The following is a 17,358-nucleotide window of genomic DNA, read 5'->3' on the forward strand; positions in this document are numbered from 1 at the left end:
TAGTTCGCAGGTCAGAGCTTTGATTAAAAGTTCAGACAGAGACATCAAGTCTGGGTTAAGTTTAAGCTCATCAAAAGTTCAGACTCAACACTAGTACTAACCGTGACAAACTAGACGTGGTTCAAGGTGAAATTCTTACCAGAGCTTTCCAGTAGCATTGTTGACCGAACTCTCAGGCCAGGATCTGCTCCCAAAGCCCAACGTCTCTTGTCTTAGAGAGAGGTGGGGAGGGAGGGAGACCCAGGGATGTTTAGCCTCTCGCTTTTGTAGTCCTGTCACCCTTTGAAAAGTGTTTTCCTGAGCGTGCCCCCTAGTTAAAGTTCTTTCCAGTTGGGAGCATGGAGACAGGGCATCTGGAGGAAAAGAGGAAAGAGGTGTTATGCTGTTTCTTTTCACCTGTGGATTCTGAAATGCAGATTTTCTATGTCCTCTTTCTCCCCATCTCACTGTCTGAAGACTCTGTTTACAGCGTATGTGCAAACTGAGGTAAATACACATCCCTTTGTTTAAGCCAGGCCTGCTTGACCAGTTCCACCTAGTCAGGGCTATGCAGGTTTGAACATGTGCCTTCAACATCACACAGGGGGATGTCAGAACTTTACACATAAGGTTGCTACCGGTATGTACATTGTTGAGATTTCAGAGTAGCAGCCGTGTTAGTCTGTATCCGCAAAAAGAACAGGAGTACTTGTGGCACCTTAGAGACTAACAAATTTATTAGAGCATAAGCTTTCGTGGACTGCAGCCCACTTCTTCGGATGCATATAGAGTGGAACATATATTGAGGAGATATATATACACACATACAGAGAGCATGAACAGGTGGGAGTTGTCTTACCAACTCTGAGAGGCCAATTAAGTAAGAGAAAAAAAACTTTTGAAGTGATAATCAAGATAGCCCAGTACAGACAGTTTAATAAGAACTGTGAGAATACTTACAAGGGGAGATAGATTCAATGTTTGTAATGGCTCAGCCATTCCCAGTCCTTATTCAATCCTGAGTTGAGATTTCAGAGTAGCAGCCGTGTTAGTCTGTATCCGCAAAAAGAAGAACAGTACTACTTGTGGCACCTTAGAGACTAACAAATTTATTAGAGCATAAGCTAGTCCACGAAAGCTTATGCTCTAATAAATTTGTTAGTCTCTAAGGTGCCACAAGTACTCCTGTTCTTCTTTTTGAGTTGAGATTATTGACCAGTGAGTTACTAGTGTTCGAATGATACCTCCCAAGGCATATTTTGTGCAAAGACTATTCCAGTCATGTGTAGGGTGTGAATACAGGCGTGCGTTGGCTAACAGTGGGTACAGATGGTTTTTAAAGGGGGGAGGGATAGCTCAGTGTTTTGAGCATTGGCCTGCTAAACCCAGGTTTGTGAGTTCAGCCCTTGAGGGGGCCACTTAGGGATCTGGGGCAAAATCAGTACTTGGTCCTGCTAGTGAAGGCAGGGGGCTGGACACAATGACCTTTCAGGGTCCCTTCCAGCTCTATGAGATAGGTATATCTCTATATATTTAATGTGTAAGCCTCAGGGCCCTGGCCCACAGAACCAGCAGGGCTGGCAAGCATGGAAACATTTTTAGGGGTATCTTCTGCAGTTTGCTCAGCTCAGGAGAGATCACCACTGGGCTAACTGCAAGATTCCCACTCAGCAGGGGCTAGGGATAAGGGTGGAATTTCCCTGACTCAGATTAATCCAGTCTTGCCAATCCCAAGCATTCAGAAATCACGCATCAAGACCCAACAAGCATCAGAGTGGTTTAAAAATCACAAACTATTAGAAAATGTGTAAAATGTCTCAGGCAGGGGAATTTGCTTTTTGTTTCTGAGCTTTCGGGCTGCATTTGAGTCACATTTTCAAGCTTTTCTGTACAACCCATCTTGTAAAAAATTACAGCTGAGATTTTCACCTAATCACATGACTCCAGAAGCTGGAGCTTTACGAAGCCCAACCAAATCAGGACTTGTTTTGAAACCATAAGCTTTGGCAGCACTGTAACGACCAGGGCTGGGAGAGCAGTGTGGAATCTCAGGACCTGGGGAGCACACGCATCTGCAGAACAGCAATCCCGGTAGTATGGGAACAGAGCAGCTCCCAGAGAATGAGAGAAGCTGTGTCCCGAGATCATGAATCACTGAGGGAAGGTGCATCCCTAGTGCTTGTGTGATCCCTGCAGGTGGGGAAGGACTGTGCTAATCACGGCACTGAGCTCAACAGAGCGAGGAGACCTAGTTAAAGTGGCTTCTCCTGGAGAACTCTCGTGTGGCTGGATAATCTGGTTCAAAGGGGACTGGACATTGGGCCAAGTCTATGCCTGGTGGACCCTACGACTTCTCTGGGCTTACGCCGGGGGGAATTTGGCTCCGTATGTCTTCAGTAAAACCCCAGAGGGTCCTCATCCTCTTTGGTGGCACCCTGTGGATCGTCCCTTTCACCAGTACCATCGACGTTCTACATGGCAGCTGCTGTCCTCCCAGTGGGCTGCCTTTGGGTCTGTGCTGAATGACAGGTGGGGATGGGCACGCTGGCTCAGTGGCCGCAGGCCAGTGTGTGTTTCCCATTGCTCCCGGAAAGCACGAGGAGTCTGACACCAACCCCTCTGAGTGACAGAATCACCCGGCGATGAGAAGCTCTTTTGCTGTATGCAGGCAGGGGTGAGCTGGGCATTGCTAAGCGTGGCACTGCCCAGCCACAGCCCAGGAAGGAGACCAGCTGAGCGTTCCCTGCTTACAGGGTGGGTCACACTGGATGATCCAATGTCCTCTCCTGCCCTTATAATCTATGAACTGGCTAGGAGCTGCCACATGCCGTGTGACAGGAGGTGCAATCCTGTGCAATGTCTTTGGGGCCTGTATTATATGAAGTTTGTATATCACTGGGGGCTAAGGATTTTACTTAACTCCCATGGGGAGGGCTACCCCAACTTCTCCAGGAACCACACACAGTGGGAGATGACGACGGCAAATCACATAGGTTGTAACATCTCCAGAGAGCATAGACTGATTCCAGCTGGTCTGTCCAGACGCCATCCGACAAAGCAAGGCCGTTTGCATAAAAAGCTGGGTTCGCAACAGGCTCAGGCCTTCTTTCTGATCCAGCAAACAGACAGGACCTTCTGCCCAAGGGCCCCAACCCTTGCAGAAGAGTGGGAAAGTCTTTGGCTTGCTAGGGCCTTCTAAGGCTGCGGGTGACCTCAGGTCAGCTGTTAGCACATGTAGAGGAACTTTGGCTTTTTACATGTTTTTTCTGTACTGCTTTTACCTTATGAATAAAGGTGCTGGGCTGGCTTAGAAAGAGCTGGGTGGTAACTTGTAACTGCGGGCAAGGCACTGTTCAGAGCCCTCGGACAGAAAGCGAAGTGCAGGCAGCCTGGCTTGCTGGGGACGTCACAGGGTAAGGCCCGGAGCTGTGCAGCCTTAAAACACTGGTCAGGAGGGCGAAAGATGCAGGTCTCTGCCCAAGAGAGGTGACGGCTGGGGAGCCAGAAACCTTAAGTGGGTGCCCTTGAGGGACCATGGCGGGGGATACTGGTGCAGTGACCCTGAACCAGTGACACTAAGTAGAGCTGCAAAATGAAAATCTGCCTCCCCGCCGTGATTCCCCGTCCCTCACTTCCAAAGTAGAAAATTGGTTTAAAACGTGAAAAACCCTAGTTATGGAAAAACTCAAAAGCCTCCCAAACAAGTGGAGGAAAAGCTGAGCTCCCCAGCTGCCATGTAGCCGTCTCTGTAGCCCCTTGTGCTGTGCTCCTGCCGCCTGGCCCGAGCTCAGCAGTGTTGGACTGCGTGAGTGCTAAGCGAGAGACCGCTCAGAGCTCCCCTGCGGGTGTCGGTGGTGCAGTAGGTGTCACCCTTCCTTTGGCCAGCACCACCATTGTGTCCTAGGAGACAGCACTCAGGTACCTGTAGCCCCTGACACCTCTTGCTGATCACGTCACTTCCCGGATTGAATTCCAGCGTGGGTTTTAATGTTCTGCCATCCGTAACAGGCCAGCTGCGTTTTCCGTCGAAAAAGGCATTTTTCGCTTTGTGTCCTAAACTGTAGCCGAGCGTTGGTGCCTGCTGTGAAACAGCTGCCACGTCCCGCCCCAGAAGGGGCTGTTTCAGGGACCGTTAGAGTGAGCCCTGTGTATCGTTTGCTTATGAGTTGGTAAAGTGCTCTGGGGTGAAAGGCGCTATGTGAATGGCTGATCGGGATCCAACGCCTGAGTCCCTTCAGCATGGCCACGTCAGTCAGCTGCCTCCCCTTTTAGCCAGACCTCCCTCCCCGAAACCCCACCCGCATCACACCCACCACTGTCTGCGCACTCTGCTACGAATTGGCATCCCATTGTGTTGCTGGTCATTTACTGGCATTGTTTTCCAGTTCACAGAAAGGATCTGAATCATATGATTGTGTCCCAGTGTGCTGATCTCATCCAGCTATTACTGTACCCATCAGCACCAGGAACATCAAAAAGCGAGCTGTGTAACGTTTGTGCTGCCTTTAGTGGAATTAGGGGTTTGTTCTAGGGGTCCTCAGATGCCTGGGTTTACCTGGCTCTGCCTGGCGTGGCAGCTGGGCTAGATTATGCTGCCCTCATGTCATCCCGCGGGCTGTGTAGAAGAGGTCAGGAAAAGGCTCTGCTGTATTTGATAATGACAACACAGGGCTAGGAGCCTGGACAGCATGAGCCACAGTGAATCACCAGATTCCCGTTCACGGCCACGGGACAAAGGCTTGGCAGCAGATCCTGCCTCCCAGGCCTCACTTCCCTCACACGCGGGGCCAGGAGAGAGGTGTCTATGTGACAGTGATCCGCCATGTTGTAGTTCTGAGCTAGCGCAGGATTTCCAGCAGCAAAACTCTGCGTTGTCTCCCTTAAATCCCAGGCCGTAAAGAGGCTCCATAACCCCGGGGCACCTCGGCCATCTCCCAGTTATTGTGTAGAGGGCGGAACAGACAAGCAGAAATGATGCAGAAAGGCTCCAAAAGAAAAGGGGTTATTCCCTTTGCTTAGTCCCGGAAACAGGCTGGTTCCTGGGACATCAATTTCCCCTCACCTAGGGAGTGCGTTTCTCTAGCCAAGACGGGAGAGGGAAATGGTCCGAGACAGCTTTCACCTACTCCATTGCCCTGTGGATTTCCATCACTGCAGCATGCAGTGCCTGCGGTTAGTTAACCTAGTAAAATACCTTCCTGGGTTGATGAGTTAACACAGCCTGAGCTGCAGATTTCCTGCTTGCTGCTGAACATCTGCTCCTTGGAGCTTTCAGATGTCACGTCCCCAGTGGAATTTCCTACTGGCAGAGATGGCAGGTAGGTCTGTGTGGTCCATTGGTCACAGCAAAGAGCCCTGGATTCTCATTCTAATCCCACAGAGCCACTGCATGACCTCCAATGAGTTCACGTCACCTCCTCAGCCAGTCCAGGAAGACGGAGCGGTAACAAATCAGCTCTGGAAAGCAGAAGGACCCAAGCGACTCTGGCTAACTAAATCATGGGGAGTGAAAGTGCTAAGTGCTGACACAGGCAGTGTAAAAACACTTTAAATGAATGTCTTCCCTGAGTAACTAACAGCCCCATCAGTTATTGAAGCGAAGAGTTCTGAGTCCTGTTGGCTTTTCACCAGTCATTCACTCGCTGTGTTTTTCTCAGCCTGTAAATGAGAATGGATGACAATAGCTGTTAGTGTCACTGCAGAATTGACAAACCTGTATATCCGCCCAGGATCAGGGCTCCCGGCCTTAGTTTAGCCTTACAAAATCTGCCTGTTGGGCTGACCAGGCGCGGACAGTGCCCAAGACATGGAAGAGAAAGCGCCTGATTCAGAAACAAGTAAATAATAAATGCAAATGGACTCCCAGTGATCCCACTGAGCAAACTGGTAAAGTTCCCAACCCTTAAAAGGCCAGAAATAGCAACCAACTCCAGAATCTTCCCCCCGTGTCAGCCCAGACCAGGTGTGATTCGCACTAGGTCTGAGTGAGTGGCGCCAGAGCTCTGTGTGTGTAAATGATTTAGTGCTGGTGAAAGCCCAGGAGGCTGATGCTCTGGGCTCATCCCCAGAAAAGGTCCTGCCATGGCAGTAGCAGAGGAGCCTTCTCCCCCATCTCCGCCCCCCATCAGGCACTGCCCCGTAATGGTGAGCTGGAGAGAGGAGAGTTAACGTTCCATGGCCCAGGCCTCTCTGCTGAGACAGCCAGCGAGGGGCCAGTTAGTACCAACAGCGGTGTTGGGTTTTGGGCCATGGCTCCTGGACTGAGACCCACCAGCTCATTCCATGTGTGCCAAGCCAAGATGCTTTTCATGGCCGTGATGGTTAGTCCCCACTGAAACCATCAACCTAGAGGTGAAAGGCTCCAAATCTCATTATCAATCCCTGGATCTGTTCAGTTCTCCCTGAACTGTGGGTCATAGACTGTGTCTGTATGGGAGTTCTTTCCCACCCACTCCATCTATGCATATGGTTTCCTCCATGCCACTGCACCCCAGGGTCAGTGCCATTGTTCTGCACTTGTTTGGTTAGCGTCTCCTTGATCTGCTTATAGAAAACAGAACTTACCCCCCTCCACCCCCCGCAGGCCCATGCTCTGGGCAGACAGGGTGACGCGTCAGGGCCTTCCCAGCTCCCTGGTCTCGGCTGCGCTGGGATGGGGGGGGATGGGAGGGAAGGAGTTTGAACAGATTTTTTTTTCCTGGAGTACAAAAATAAAAGGCTCTCTTATCTGATGGCCCCGGGGCCCTGCAGGCTGGGCCCAGCTGAGCTGTGTTATCTGATCATTACATAATGCTGGAGCCAGGCTGCTTTCCCCCCCTGACGAATACCAGCGGGGCCTGGCAGGGAGGTGAGGAGCCAGCCGTGTTTATGCGGAGCGGGCATGGGGAGCTGCCGAGCCTGAGTGTAACGTTGCCAGCCCAGAGAGGCCCTTACGCCTTGCTTACGGGACGATGAATCCTGTTCTGGCAGCGTCTACAAGAGATGAGGTTTTCCCTTCTCAGCATCTGCACCCCATGAGAGGGTGGGACAGTGGAGAGAAAGGTGGACTCTGGGCCCCTATGATCTGGGGGCAGGGGAGGAGTCCAGCGTCAGGAGCACTGTGCTGAAGGCCCCTTGATAAAGGGGCTGGAGCATGGCGGGGGATGGGGGACGGGGGGTGTTGGCCAGGGCAGAAACTGTTGGAGCCCAAGGGAGGGTTAAGTGACCTGGGGCTGACGGATTGTAGGGGGAAGGTGTTTCACTGGATGGCTGATGAGTTGCTGGGCGCAGGAGCGCGGCGTGATGTAGCAATGGGGGCAGGGTGCTGAGGGACATGGGGAATTTGATGGAATGGTTTGTGTGCTGGGCAATGTTGTGATGAGTGGGGGCTAAGAGCTGATGGGGCAGAGGGAAGCCTTGGCCTGTCTTTTCCTGCCTCACCAGGTGGAAGGTCTCCCCTGCTGGCTGTGCCAGCCTAGGACGCTGAGTGGCTGGCTCCTCCCAGCCAGCGTGGTCCAACTGTCACTCTGTAGGTGGAAGGCTTCACACCCAGGCCAGACGGTTGGGTAATCTCCCTCAGCCATAAGTGATCGGTGCCGTTCTCCTTGGAAACAGTCCCCAAGCAGCTCCCGGTCGCCGCGGCGATCTAATCTTTCCCCTTTGTGTGCTAGTCCCTCAGTGCGAGGCGGAATCGGGGCCATAACGCTAGACACAGATTGGGCCTGTCTAGTGTTCTGAGCAGCTGCAGGAGTCTGGTGTCTAGTCCTGGCTGAATTACCCTAGACTGGCTGCTTGGGGTAGGGCTGGAGGGGAAGAGTGACGCTGCCTGTGGAGCCCAGATAAGCCTCTGTTTATCTTCCTCCTGATGCTGCTGACTGCATGGCTGGTCTAGTTGGTGTGTCGAGGAAGTGCAGGACAATAGGTGGGTAGTGGACGCAGCGTCCTGGACGAGGCCTGCTCTGTGACCCTAGTAGAAGGGCGGGTTTGGAATTTGCCTTCTCCTTGTTTGACTTCGCTTCTCCCCACCCCCCATCTTTTCAGCTGTCACTCTGTGTGAGTCACAGCTGCAGTCGCATCTTCTGCACACTGGGTGCGGGAAACTGGGCTTTGAAGCTGACCGAGCCCATTAGCAGAGCTTGAAAAATCTTTACCAGAGGCAGATTTCCTCGACGCGTGCGTGTGGTGTGGTGTTGTGCTGCGGGGTGGCAGGGGTGAAGCCACCAGTTTCGTCAGCACGTAAGCGGGGCCGGCTCCAGGCACCAGCTTGACAAGCAGGTGCTTGGGGCGGCCACTCCGGAGAGGGGCGGCACGTCCAGCTATTCGGCGGCAATTCGGCGGACGGTCCCTCACTCCCGCTCGGAGTGAAGGACCTCCCGCCGAATTGCCGCCGCAGATCGCGATCACGGCTTTTTTGTTTGTTTTGGGGGTTTTTTGCGCCGCTTGGGGCGGCAAAAACCCTGGAGCCAGCCCTGCACGTAAGCTGTCGTTTAAAAGTGTGTGCCTGTGCTTGTGTGTGGATTTACCTAGGATATTTCCTAGTTCTAATGCTTATGAAGCAAACTGTCCGAAGGAGAACAGAGCGTAAAGGGATGCAGGATTAGGTGTCCGAGTCTAAAGTCAGACAGCTCTGCTCCTCTGCCAGCTCTGCCCAACAGCAGAGTGAAATTAACAAGTCGTCAGTCCATTTCCACTGCTGCTCTTCAGACCCTGTGAGCAAGCAAGGAAAGGATCAAGAAAGAATCCTAAGGCCAGAAGGGACCATTGTGATCATCAACTCTGAGCTCCTGGCCACGAGCAGCGATACTCAGACTGCGGCTCGCAAGCCACAAGTGGCTCTTGAATGTGTCTCCTGCGGCTCTTTGCAGCTCCTGATATTAAACACTGTGGGATTTAATTATTCACCAATCTAAGTTATTAACCAATCAGGATCCTTTTACTATGTTATTAACCAATTAAGTTATCAACTTACACTGTTATTAACTTATTAGCTGTGAGAATTATATATATATTATATATATATTATATATAATTCTCACAGCAAATAAGTTAATAACAGTGTAAGTATATATATATACACAGGCACGTACATTATATATATATATATATATATATATAAACACTTTCCTATCATACTGTTTAAATATGACTAGTACTGTAGTAAATGAAACAATGAACTCACACGACGGGGGCTCTTTTGGGTACTGTTGGTCGCTAATTTGGCTCCTGACCCCCTGAGGTCTGAGTATCGCTGCCATGGAGTGTTACCCAGTAGATCCCATCGGTGTCATGTTTCTGTTGATTTGCGGGAGCTCTGAGCAGAAGCCGGGGCAGGTGCCAGCACTGAGGGCCACTCAAAAAATCAAAGGCTGGGGGAAGGGCACAGCGGTGGGGACTCACCTTGGCCTTGCAGCTTCAGGGAAGGGGTGGTGAGCACACGCCCCTTGGTGGCTAATGGGGAAGCTGTGAAGTGCTGTCACGAGGCTCACTACTATTACTAACACTGTAAGGGACTGGACCGCACGAGCGGGGGCTCCGGCTGGCACTGTAGCCTGAGTGTTGCTCGCTGAATGCATTGCATTGAGCCCAACTCCTTCTCTCCCCCGTCCCCCCAGCCTAACTGTGACTGACATGGGACAAGCTACACACAGCCGTGTCCCAGCCTGTGGCCTTGGGGAAGTGGCTGGGATGGAAGTTGGCTTTAGTGGGAGCTGAGTGTGCAAATCCCTCGGTGGCTTTGCAGATGTCAGCCTAGGCCAGGGCTTCCCAATACGCTTCCCTCCTACTGCAGCCAGTCCAGGCTCCCTGGAGCCCCTATCCTGCAAGCCAAAGGCTCCTGTCCCTCCATCCCCAGGAGCAGCAGCCCGAAGCCCCCCAGCAGGAAGTTAGGGGCTAGGAGCGGCCCCAGCAGCCCAGCCCCTGATGGCAGGGAGTAGCCAGGCCCCCCTCCCTGCCCAGGGCAAGCAGCAGGGGTCAGCACCCCAACCTTGGTCCCCACCCAGCCTAGGACAGGGCACAACCAGGGGCAGAGCCGAGTCTCGGAGCAGCCGGAGTTTCCCGGGCGCCAGCCAGGGAGGAGCACGGCCGGGCCTAAGTTCCTACAGCTCATTCCCTGCTGCAGGCTTGAATTCTGGGAAGCAGGACACTGCTGTTCTTTCTGTAAAGGGGAATGTGTGTTCATGAGAGATGCAAATTAAGGGATTGTCATTTACAGAAGACCAGCACCCTGACCTTGCAGCTTCCCTGCGCCTTCCCCCCCTCACACATTCTCCTGCTCTCCAGCCTCCTTTCATTCAGCATGGCCGACACAGCTGTGTAAATTTCCATTCCCATTCCTTGGGCCTTCCATTTCCTGTCACTCACTGGAGCTGTAGATAGCATCGTCCAGTCATCCACCCTTCTCCTCCTTCAACGTCAGGGCGTCTGGACAATCCGGGCCTAGCATCCGGCCCAGCCCCGCTGCCTCCAGACGCCTCTGCTTGCATGCAGTTGTCTGGAGCCACTGGTGAGCGTCAGTCCCCAGAGGGAAGTGATGGAAATCCTTTCAGTGGCTGGCCATCTCCAAAGAAAACATTACCCTGAGGGGGCAGCCAGGCCCAGCTGTTGGACCCCGATTCACCCCCACTGCTTCAGAGTCAGTCTCCCTCCCTCTGTGTATCAGACTCAGGAGATTTGTCAAAGGATATTGAGCTCCCTTTAAGGAAGGGCTCATGGTGTGTCACAATTCACCACCACCATCACCCTAGTGAATCCTTTGTTACACAAGGATGCTGTTGTAAACGTCTGTAGGCACCTAAGGCTTCACAGCTGTTGCAGTGCTGAATGCCAGGGCCACCTAGGAACTTAACAGAAGCAGCAGAGACATCAGATCTTGCTCTGATAGTCCAGGCCTGTGTGCCAAAGTAGACTCTCCATTAGCTGTTAGCTGTATAGGGCTTCTGACACACAACTGAACAATTCTGATCCCTCCAGTGAAAGCCATCTCTCTCTCTCTCTCTCTCACACACACACACACACACACACACACACACACACACACACACACACACACACACACTTTAATTAGTATATTTTCTTCTTTTGCCTGGTCTTCATTGGCTGCCTGTAGGAAAGGGGTCTCACCACCATAGCACTGACAGCTCCTGTCCCTCCCTGCCTTGGCCATTCACACAGGCGGACAGAGAGTTGTCAACGTGCCTGTCATTCTCGACGTTCTGTATCCACAGAGCCTGTTCTCTCCCTATATGCACCTCACCTCCTTAATATCAATGAGAACCTCAGGATGCAGAAAGGGGAAACCAGCCAGCCCCTACTGTAATTCCCTGTCCCCCCTTCATCCAGAGCAGGGTGGACAATGCCTTCCTTTCAGCAGCAGCAAGTGTCGTGAGCTGGGGACTTGTTCCTGCGGGATATGTAGGGTGACCAGACAGCAAGTGTGAAAAATTAGGACGGGGGTGCGGGGTAATAGGCGCCTATATAAGAAAAAGACCCAAAAATCGGGACTGTCCCTATAAAATTGGGACATCTGGTCACCCTAGGGGTATGGAACCAAATACCTCTAGGTCATTGCTGGTCTGAATCCAGCTCAGGTTGCCTGGTGGTCTGTGTGAGATGAGGTGTCTCGCCATATCCTCACCCATTTCTCCAGGATCTCAGCTCTAGCAGGATGAAATTTTTCCAAGGTCAGGGCAAAAAGGCCACACAAAAAATACGTATTTTATTTATATACCTCGACATTGTTGTGTTTTTATTTTCCTGCAGTTTGGCCAGGTCTAGTCTCAGCTTCTGCCAAACAGAGCCAGAGGGGCATATTCTGATCGCCCTTACTCACGCCGAGTAGCACCTTTGGCTTCAGAAGTCCCATTGCCTTTAAATGGGACAATTCCCCAATCAGCTGCATTGCAGTCAGCGGGAGTAAGATCTGCTCGCAGGATCAGGCCTCTAACTTGCCTCTTACAAGAAGGATTCCACAGGCATTCCAGTAACTTAGAATTTCTGTTTTGTTTTTTTAAATGGCACGTTGTTATTGTCCCCTCAGTAAAATGTTGCGTGCCCCGGTTTTTAGATGACTTAAATAACAGCTTCTGATCTTTCCGATTTCCTCTTGCTGTGCTGCAGACCGGGGGGTGTACGTGGCATGGGGGACTTCTTGTGCTCAGTTGTTTGTGAAAGGTATAGCATGATTTGTCAAGTGTTTGGTTGCAGCAGGGACATAGCATTTTCCATACCGGATCAGAGCTTTATTAAGTTCAATCTCCTTCCTTGGGCAGCGGCCAATATGTGACACTTCAGAGGAATTTTTGAAAAGCCCCAACATTGAGCACTTGGCCTGTTGCGAAATGCTATGTGTTTAGGTGGGAGGGAGCAGGGCCGGGATTTCTGACCTCGGTGGGAATTGACCGCTCATGTCCTGAAGCATGAGCTCTGATCCCCCACAGTGCTCTGGCATGCTGAGATCTCACGATTAATTCATGGTCAGTTTTGTATGGATGGGTCTGAAAATTTCACTTTGAATAAGTGTCAGGAGTTCAACCCCTGAAGCATGGGGGTGTTTAAAGGTGGAAGATTTGTGGCTGAGTAGGCAGTGTGATGTGCTATTTGTGGGATCTGGGAAAGGTGGATCTAGGCCCACCCAAAATGAAAGCCCCCCACCATAGCTAAGGGGGAAGAACCGCTAATCCCAGGCCACAAGTGGGTATGTAGGGCAACAAATGTAAAAATAGGAGCAGGAGTGAGGTCAGAGATTGAAAATCAGGGAACCAAAGAGGGATGTTGAGCAGAGAGCCCAGGACAGCGCCCACTGTCCCTCAAAGGCAGCTAAGGTGTCAGTGGACACTGTTCAGAGAAACTCACTCTAGGTCTATGCTATAGAGGCTCTGTGGTGCAATGGATAGTGCATTGGACTTCTAGCTTAGTGATAGATAAAGTTATTCAAAGGTTGTGGGTTCAAGTCCCACCACAGTCATATTTTGGGGGTTAGATTAAATGACCCTTTTGCTCCCTTCTAACCCTATGGTTCTAGGATAAGGCATTGGGCTGGGACACAGTAGACCTGGACTTTGTTCCTGACTCTGCCACAGACCTGCTGGGTAACCTTGGGCAAGTCACTTCATCTCTGTTTCCCCTACCACCCTTGTCTACTTGGATTGTAAACTCTTCAGGGCAAGGCCCATCTCTTTTTATATGCTTGTACAGTGCCTAGCACGATAGGGCCCACATTGGATTGGGGCCTCTAGGTGCTACAGGAATACAAAGTACAGCAGCATATGTAGTTTATGAGATTATTTGGAGAGCCCTACATTACGCTGGTGGAACCCACTGCCCCGCTCTGTGGCTGGCTTACAGTGGATATGCCTGTACTGCAGGTACCAGTTAATGGAGTTACTCCTTCAGCTCAGGTGGTAGCAATTCACACGTTTAGTGCTGGGGATCCAGGGTTCAGTGCCTGGGGCTGACCTGTGATGTCTGTCGTTACCCGGGCGAAAGGCGGGAGCGTAGCCTTAATTTGGACTTTCCTCTTTATCAGCATAGTTCTAGCGTCTGAATGATTTTGCTGCCGCTTCTCCCTGGAGCTAGTCTCAGAGTTGGCCCTGACAGACCCTGATGAACGTCAGTGGAGCTCCACCATGGATGGAGAGTGGCTTGCAAATAATGCCCTCCCTGACCAAGTCCATACAGCTGCAAAGACAGGATGTGTTCTCCAGAGAGAGGGTGTATTCATGGTAAGCTGGTGCTTCCCCCACCTCTTAGCCAAAACGCTAGGAAGAATCCTGTTTGGTTATGTTTTTAAAGCGCAGTTACAGCTGATTGAGGAAATGCCCTTTTCAGTAACCTAGGAATGGTTCAAGATATTCCGTCCTTCTGTCCTTCCTTGCTTCCTTCCTGTATTTACGGCCTCTAGAACAGCCCCTTCAGAGCCAAGTGTTCTGCCAAAGCAAATGTTTAACCTTGACGTTGTAAACCCTTGGAAACTGGAGCTGAAAGCGCCCCCCCCCCCAACAACCCCTAGCCCGTATCCCACTGGCAGCATCTAATAACTGACAGCTGTGCTTCCTCAATACTTCCCAACCCCCTGTGCTCAGACACGTTCTGCCCACAAGTCTCTTCTCAGCTCCTGCTGCACCTCCTTCCTGTGCCCCCAACCTGGAGCCCCATCTTGCTGTCCTGAGCAGGAGATGGGCTCCCAGGGACCTCTTGTTCCAATAAGGGCAATGCACCACAGCCTTCTGCCTTCTCCCTTCCCACCACCCAGGCTTCTTAGCTAATGCTTCCGTTGCCCTTTGATCTGTATCCTCTCCTGGGCTCCCCCCCTGCATCCCTGACCCCTTCCCTTCCCTGGCCACTCTGTGCTCCTGCTCCCCTCCTGATGTCCCAGGCCCTTCTCTCTTCTCCTAGCCCCCTTGAGCCTCCCTTCTCACTGTAACTGTTCCGTACTGCAGCGAGATGACTGACATTGAGTTGCTTCCCCTCTAGGTCCCACGACTGCTGATGTTTGCACCCTTCAGCAGCTCGCGAAGGACAAGGTGTCTTACACGACAGTGAAGGCTGTGAACGGCTGCGTGAGCCGCAGCACCGTGGGGAAACCCCAGGAAGTCCACGTTCTCCAAGTGAAAATAGAGAAGCAGGTCAGTGATTGGGGGGCTTGGAGGGTAGGGGAGAGACGCGGGGACACAATGTCTGCTCCCTGTCAGCAGACAGACCAGGTGCTTTCACTGCCTGGGGCATATGGCTTCATAGGCGGAGTTTGGGGTGGGGGGGCAAGGGAGGGTGTTCCCCCCCCCCCAACTGCAATATAGGAGTTCTGCAGAGGAAACACCTTGCACCCCTGAGGCAGGGAGTCAGAATTTTGATTTATAAACAGTAATTAACAGGTGATTAAGATAAGAAAGGGCTGTTAGGCAGTTTCCTAAAGTTAACTGATCTGTTCCAAGCTTGGTGAACTGCAATAATAGAATGTCCAGTATCGGGGGGTAGCCGTGTTAGTCTGTATCCACAAAAACAACAAGGAGTCTGGTGGCACCTTAAAGACTAACAGATTTATTTGGGCATAAGCTTTCGTGGGTAAAAAACCTCACTTCTTCAGATGCATGGAGAAGAAGTGAGGTTTTTTATCCACGAAAGCTTATGCCCAAATAAATCTGTTAGTCTCTAAAGTGCCACTGGACTCCTTGTTGTTTCAAAAATAGAATGGTAATTGTAGATTTTTCTACAATTGTTGTATTCAAGAGATGGTAACAAAGTGACTATTATCTTTCTTTGAGATGGTTTCAGAGCGGTAGCCCTGTTAGTCTGTATCAGCAAAAAGAACAGGAGTACTTGTGGCACCTTAGAGATTAACAAATTTATTTGGGCATAAGCTTTCGTAGGCTAAAACCCACTGGATGCATGCAGTGAACAATACGATAGGAAGATATATATACACAGAGAACATGAAAAAATGGGTGTTGCCATACCAACTATAACGAGACTAATCAATTAAGGTGGGCTACTATCGGCAGGAGAAAAAAACTTTTGTAGCGATAATCAGGATGGCCCATTTCAAACAGTTGACAAGAAGGTGTGAGTAACAGTAGGGGGGAAATTAGCATGGGGAAATAGTTTTTTACTTTGTGTAAAGCCCACGAAAGCTTATGCCCAAATAAATGTGTTAGTCTCTAAGGTGCCACAAGTACTCCTCGTTCTTTTTTCTTTGAGATGGTAACTGATTTTTTTAGACAAAGGAAATGCAGTAGATCTAATCTACCTGGATGTCAGTAAGGCATTTGATACAGTCCCATGTGAGAAATTATTAGCTAAATTGGAGCAGACGGGGATTAATATGAGAACTGAAAGATGGATAAGGAACTGGTTAAAGGGAAGACTACAATGGGTCATACTGAAAGGTGAACTGTCAGGCTGGAGGGAGGTTACTAGTGGAGTTCCTCAGGGATTGGTCTTGGGACCAACCTTGTTTGACATTTTTATTACTGACTTTGGCACAAAAAGTGGGAGTGTGCTAATAAAATTTGCAGATGACACAAAGTTGTGAGGTTTTGCCAATACCGAGGAGGACTGGAATGCCATACAAGATCTGGATGACCGTGTAAACTGGAGTAATAGAAATGGGATAATATTTAATAGTGCAAAATGCAAGGTCAGGCATTTAGAGACTAACAACAAGAATTTTTGCTGTGAGCTAGGGACTTAACAGTTGGAAGTGACAGTGGAGGAGAAAGAGCTGGTGTATTGGTTGATCACAGGATGACTATGAACCGTCAATGTGATGCATCTGTGAAAAAGGTTAATGGATGCATAAGGAGATTTCAGTTGCCTAGGGAGCCCCTCGAACCATGGTTAAAGTTGCTCAACCCCCCAAATCTGAAATGGTGCCCCTGTGCAGGCATGAAATTCCCCCTCTCCCCCACATGCAGCCCCGTTGGCCTGACTGGAGCCACCAAATACACACACACCAAATATAGACTGGTTAACCTGTCAAACTACGCCTATGTTAATGGCCCCTGGACCTGGGGAAAATCTGCCCCAGCACAGAGGTCTGGTATGGCTGTTTGGGAAAGGATCCTTTATGTATAGTGACCAGTAGGCTGGGAAGTCATTCTCTGTGCTACCGGGCTGGCAGCCTGAGCTCGGTTCCCTACTAGGTAGGGGAGCAGAACTCAGAATGACTGGTGCGGGGTGGGGATGTAAATATTGTTTAAAAAATTAACTGTTTAAACTATTAAAAAATATTTTCGTTTAAATGGTTAACCGATTAAAGGGAGAGGAGCTGGGGCTGCTCTGGCCGGCCGGCGCGGCTGGGGCTGGGGCAGATCCGGCCGGTGTGGCTGGGGCAGACCCGTCCAGCACGGCAGGGGGCTGCTGAGGTCAGGAGGCTCTGACCCTGTGTGTCTACATGCGCCAATGGGTAATACTGGGTTAGTAACCATGGCAGCTAACAGTGGTTAGCCCCTGCTAGAGGTCTAGGTTGGCCCGTGATTCTATCCCAAGCAGTCCGGCACACTGGGTTTTTCTGCAGTTCAGATGGGGCCCCCTGGCCAGGCCTTTGTAACTTGTTTGACTGAGCCACTGGCCTCCTGGCTCTCTGTGCGTGGGGATCTCCCAGAGTGCCTTGCTGTGCATGCTGCGCGTGCTGCTTTGTGTGCACGTCCCCGGCGTGCTCCCCCTGCTGATGCCTGCACTGATTCAAACGTGGTGCAGAGGGCTGATTCTTAGGTGTCGCCGTGAAAACAGAGTTGCGATGGCAGAAAGCTGTGGTGTGGACACAGACTGCGCTTGTAACCAGCTCAGGCAACTGTGTCTCTAAAAGGTCACAGGACAGGGCTTAAAGCATCTTGCGTTGGTTGCAGGCAAGGACAGGTTACCAGACTGGACGGATCGCCAGGCTGTGTGAATGGCTCCTCCTGTGTC

At 51.0% G+C, this 17,358-nt stretch overlaps 1 protein-coding gene across 1 annotated transcript in view; it reads left to right on the plus strand.

Annotated features, from left to right (window-relative positions):
* Positions 1-17,358, plus strand: part of ENG (endoglin) — a 66,368-nt gene that overhangs the window by 10,638 nt on the left and 38,372 nt on the right. Inside the window, exon 2 of the mRNA XM_008169258.4 lies at positions 14,428-14,579. Coding sequence (XP_008167480.2) covers positions 14,428-14,579 — 152 coding nt within the window. The remainder of the gene's footprint in view (positions 1-14,427; positions 14,580-17,358) is intronic.

This window comes from Chrysemys picta, chromosome 18, assembly GCF_011386835.1.
Source record: "Chrysemys picta bellii isolate R12L10 chromosome 18, ASM1138683v2, whole genome shotgun sequence".
In the NCBI taxonomy this organism is placed as follows: Eukaryota; Metazoa; Chordata; order Testudines; family Emydidae; genus Chrysemys; species Chrysemys picta.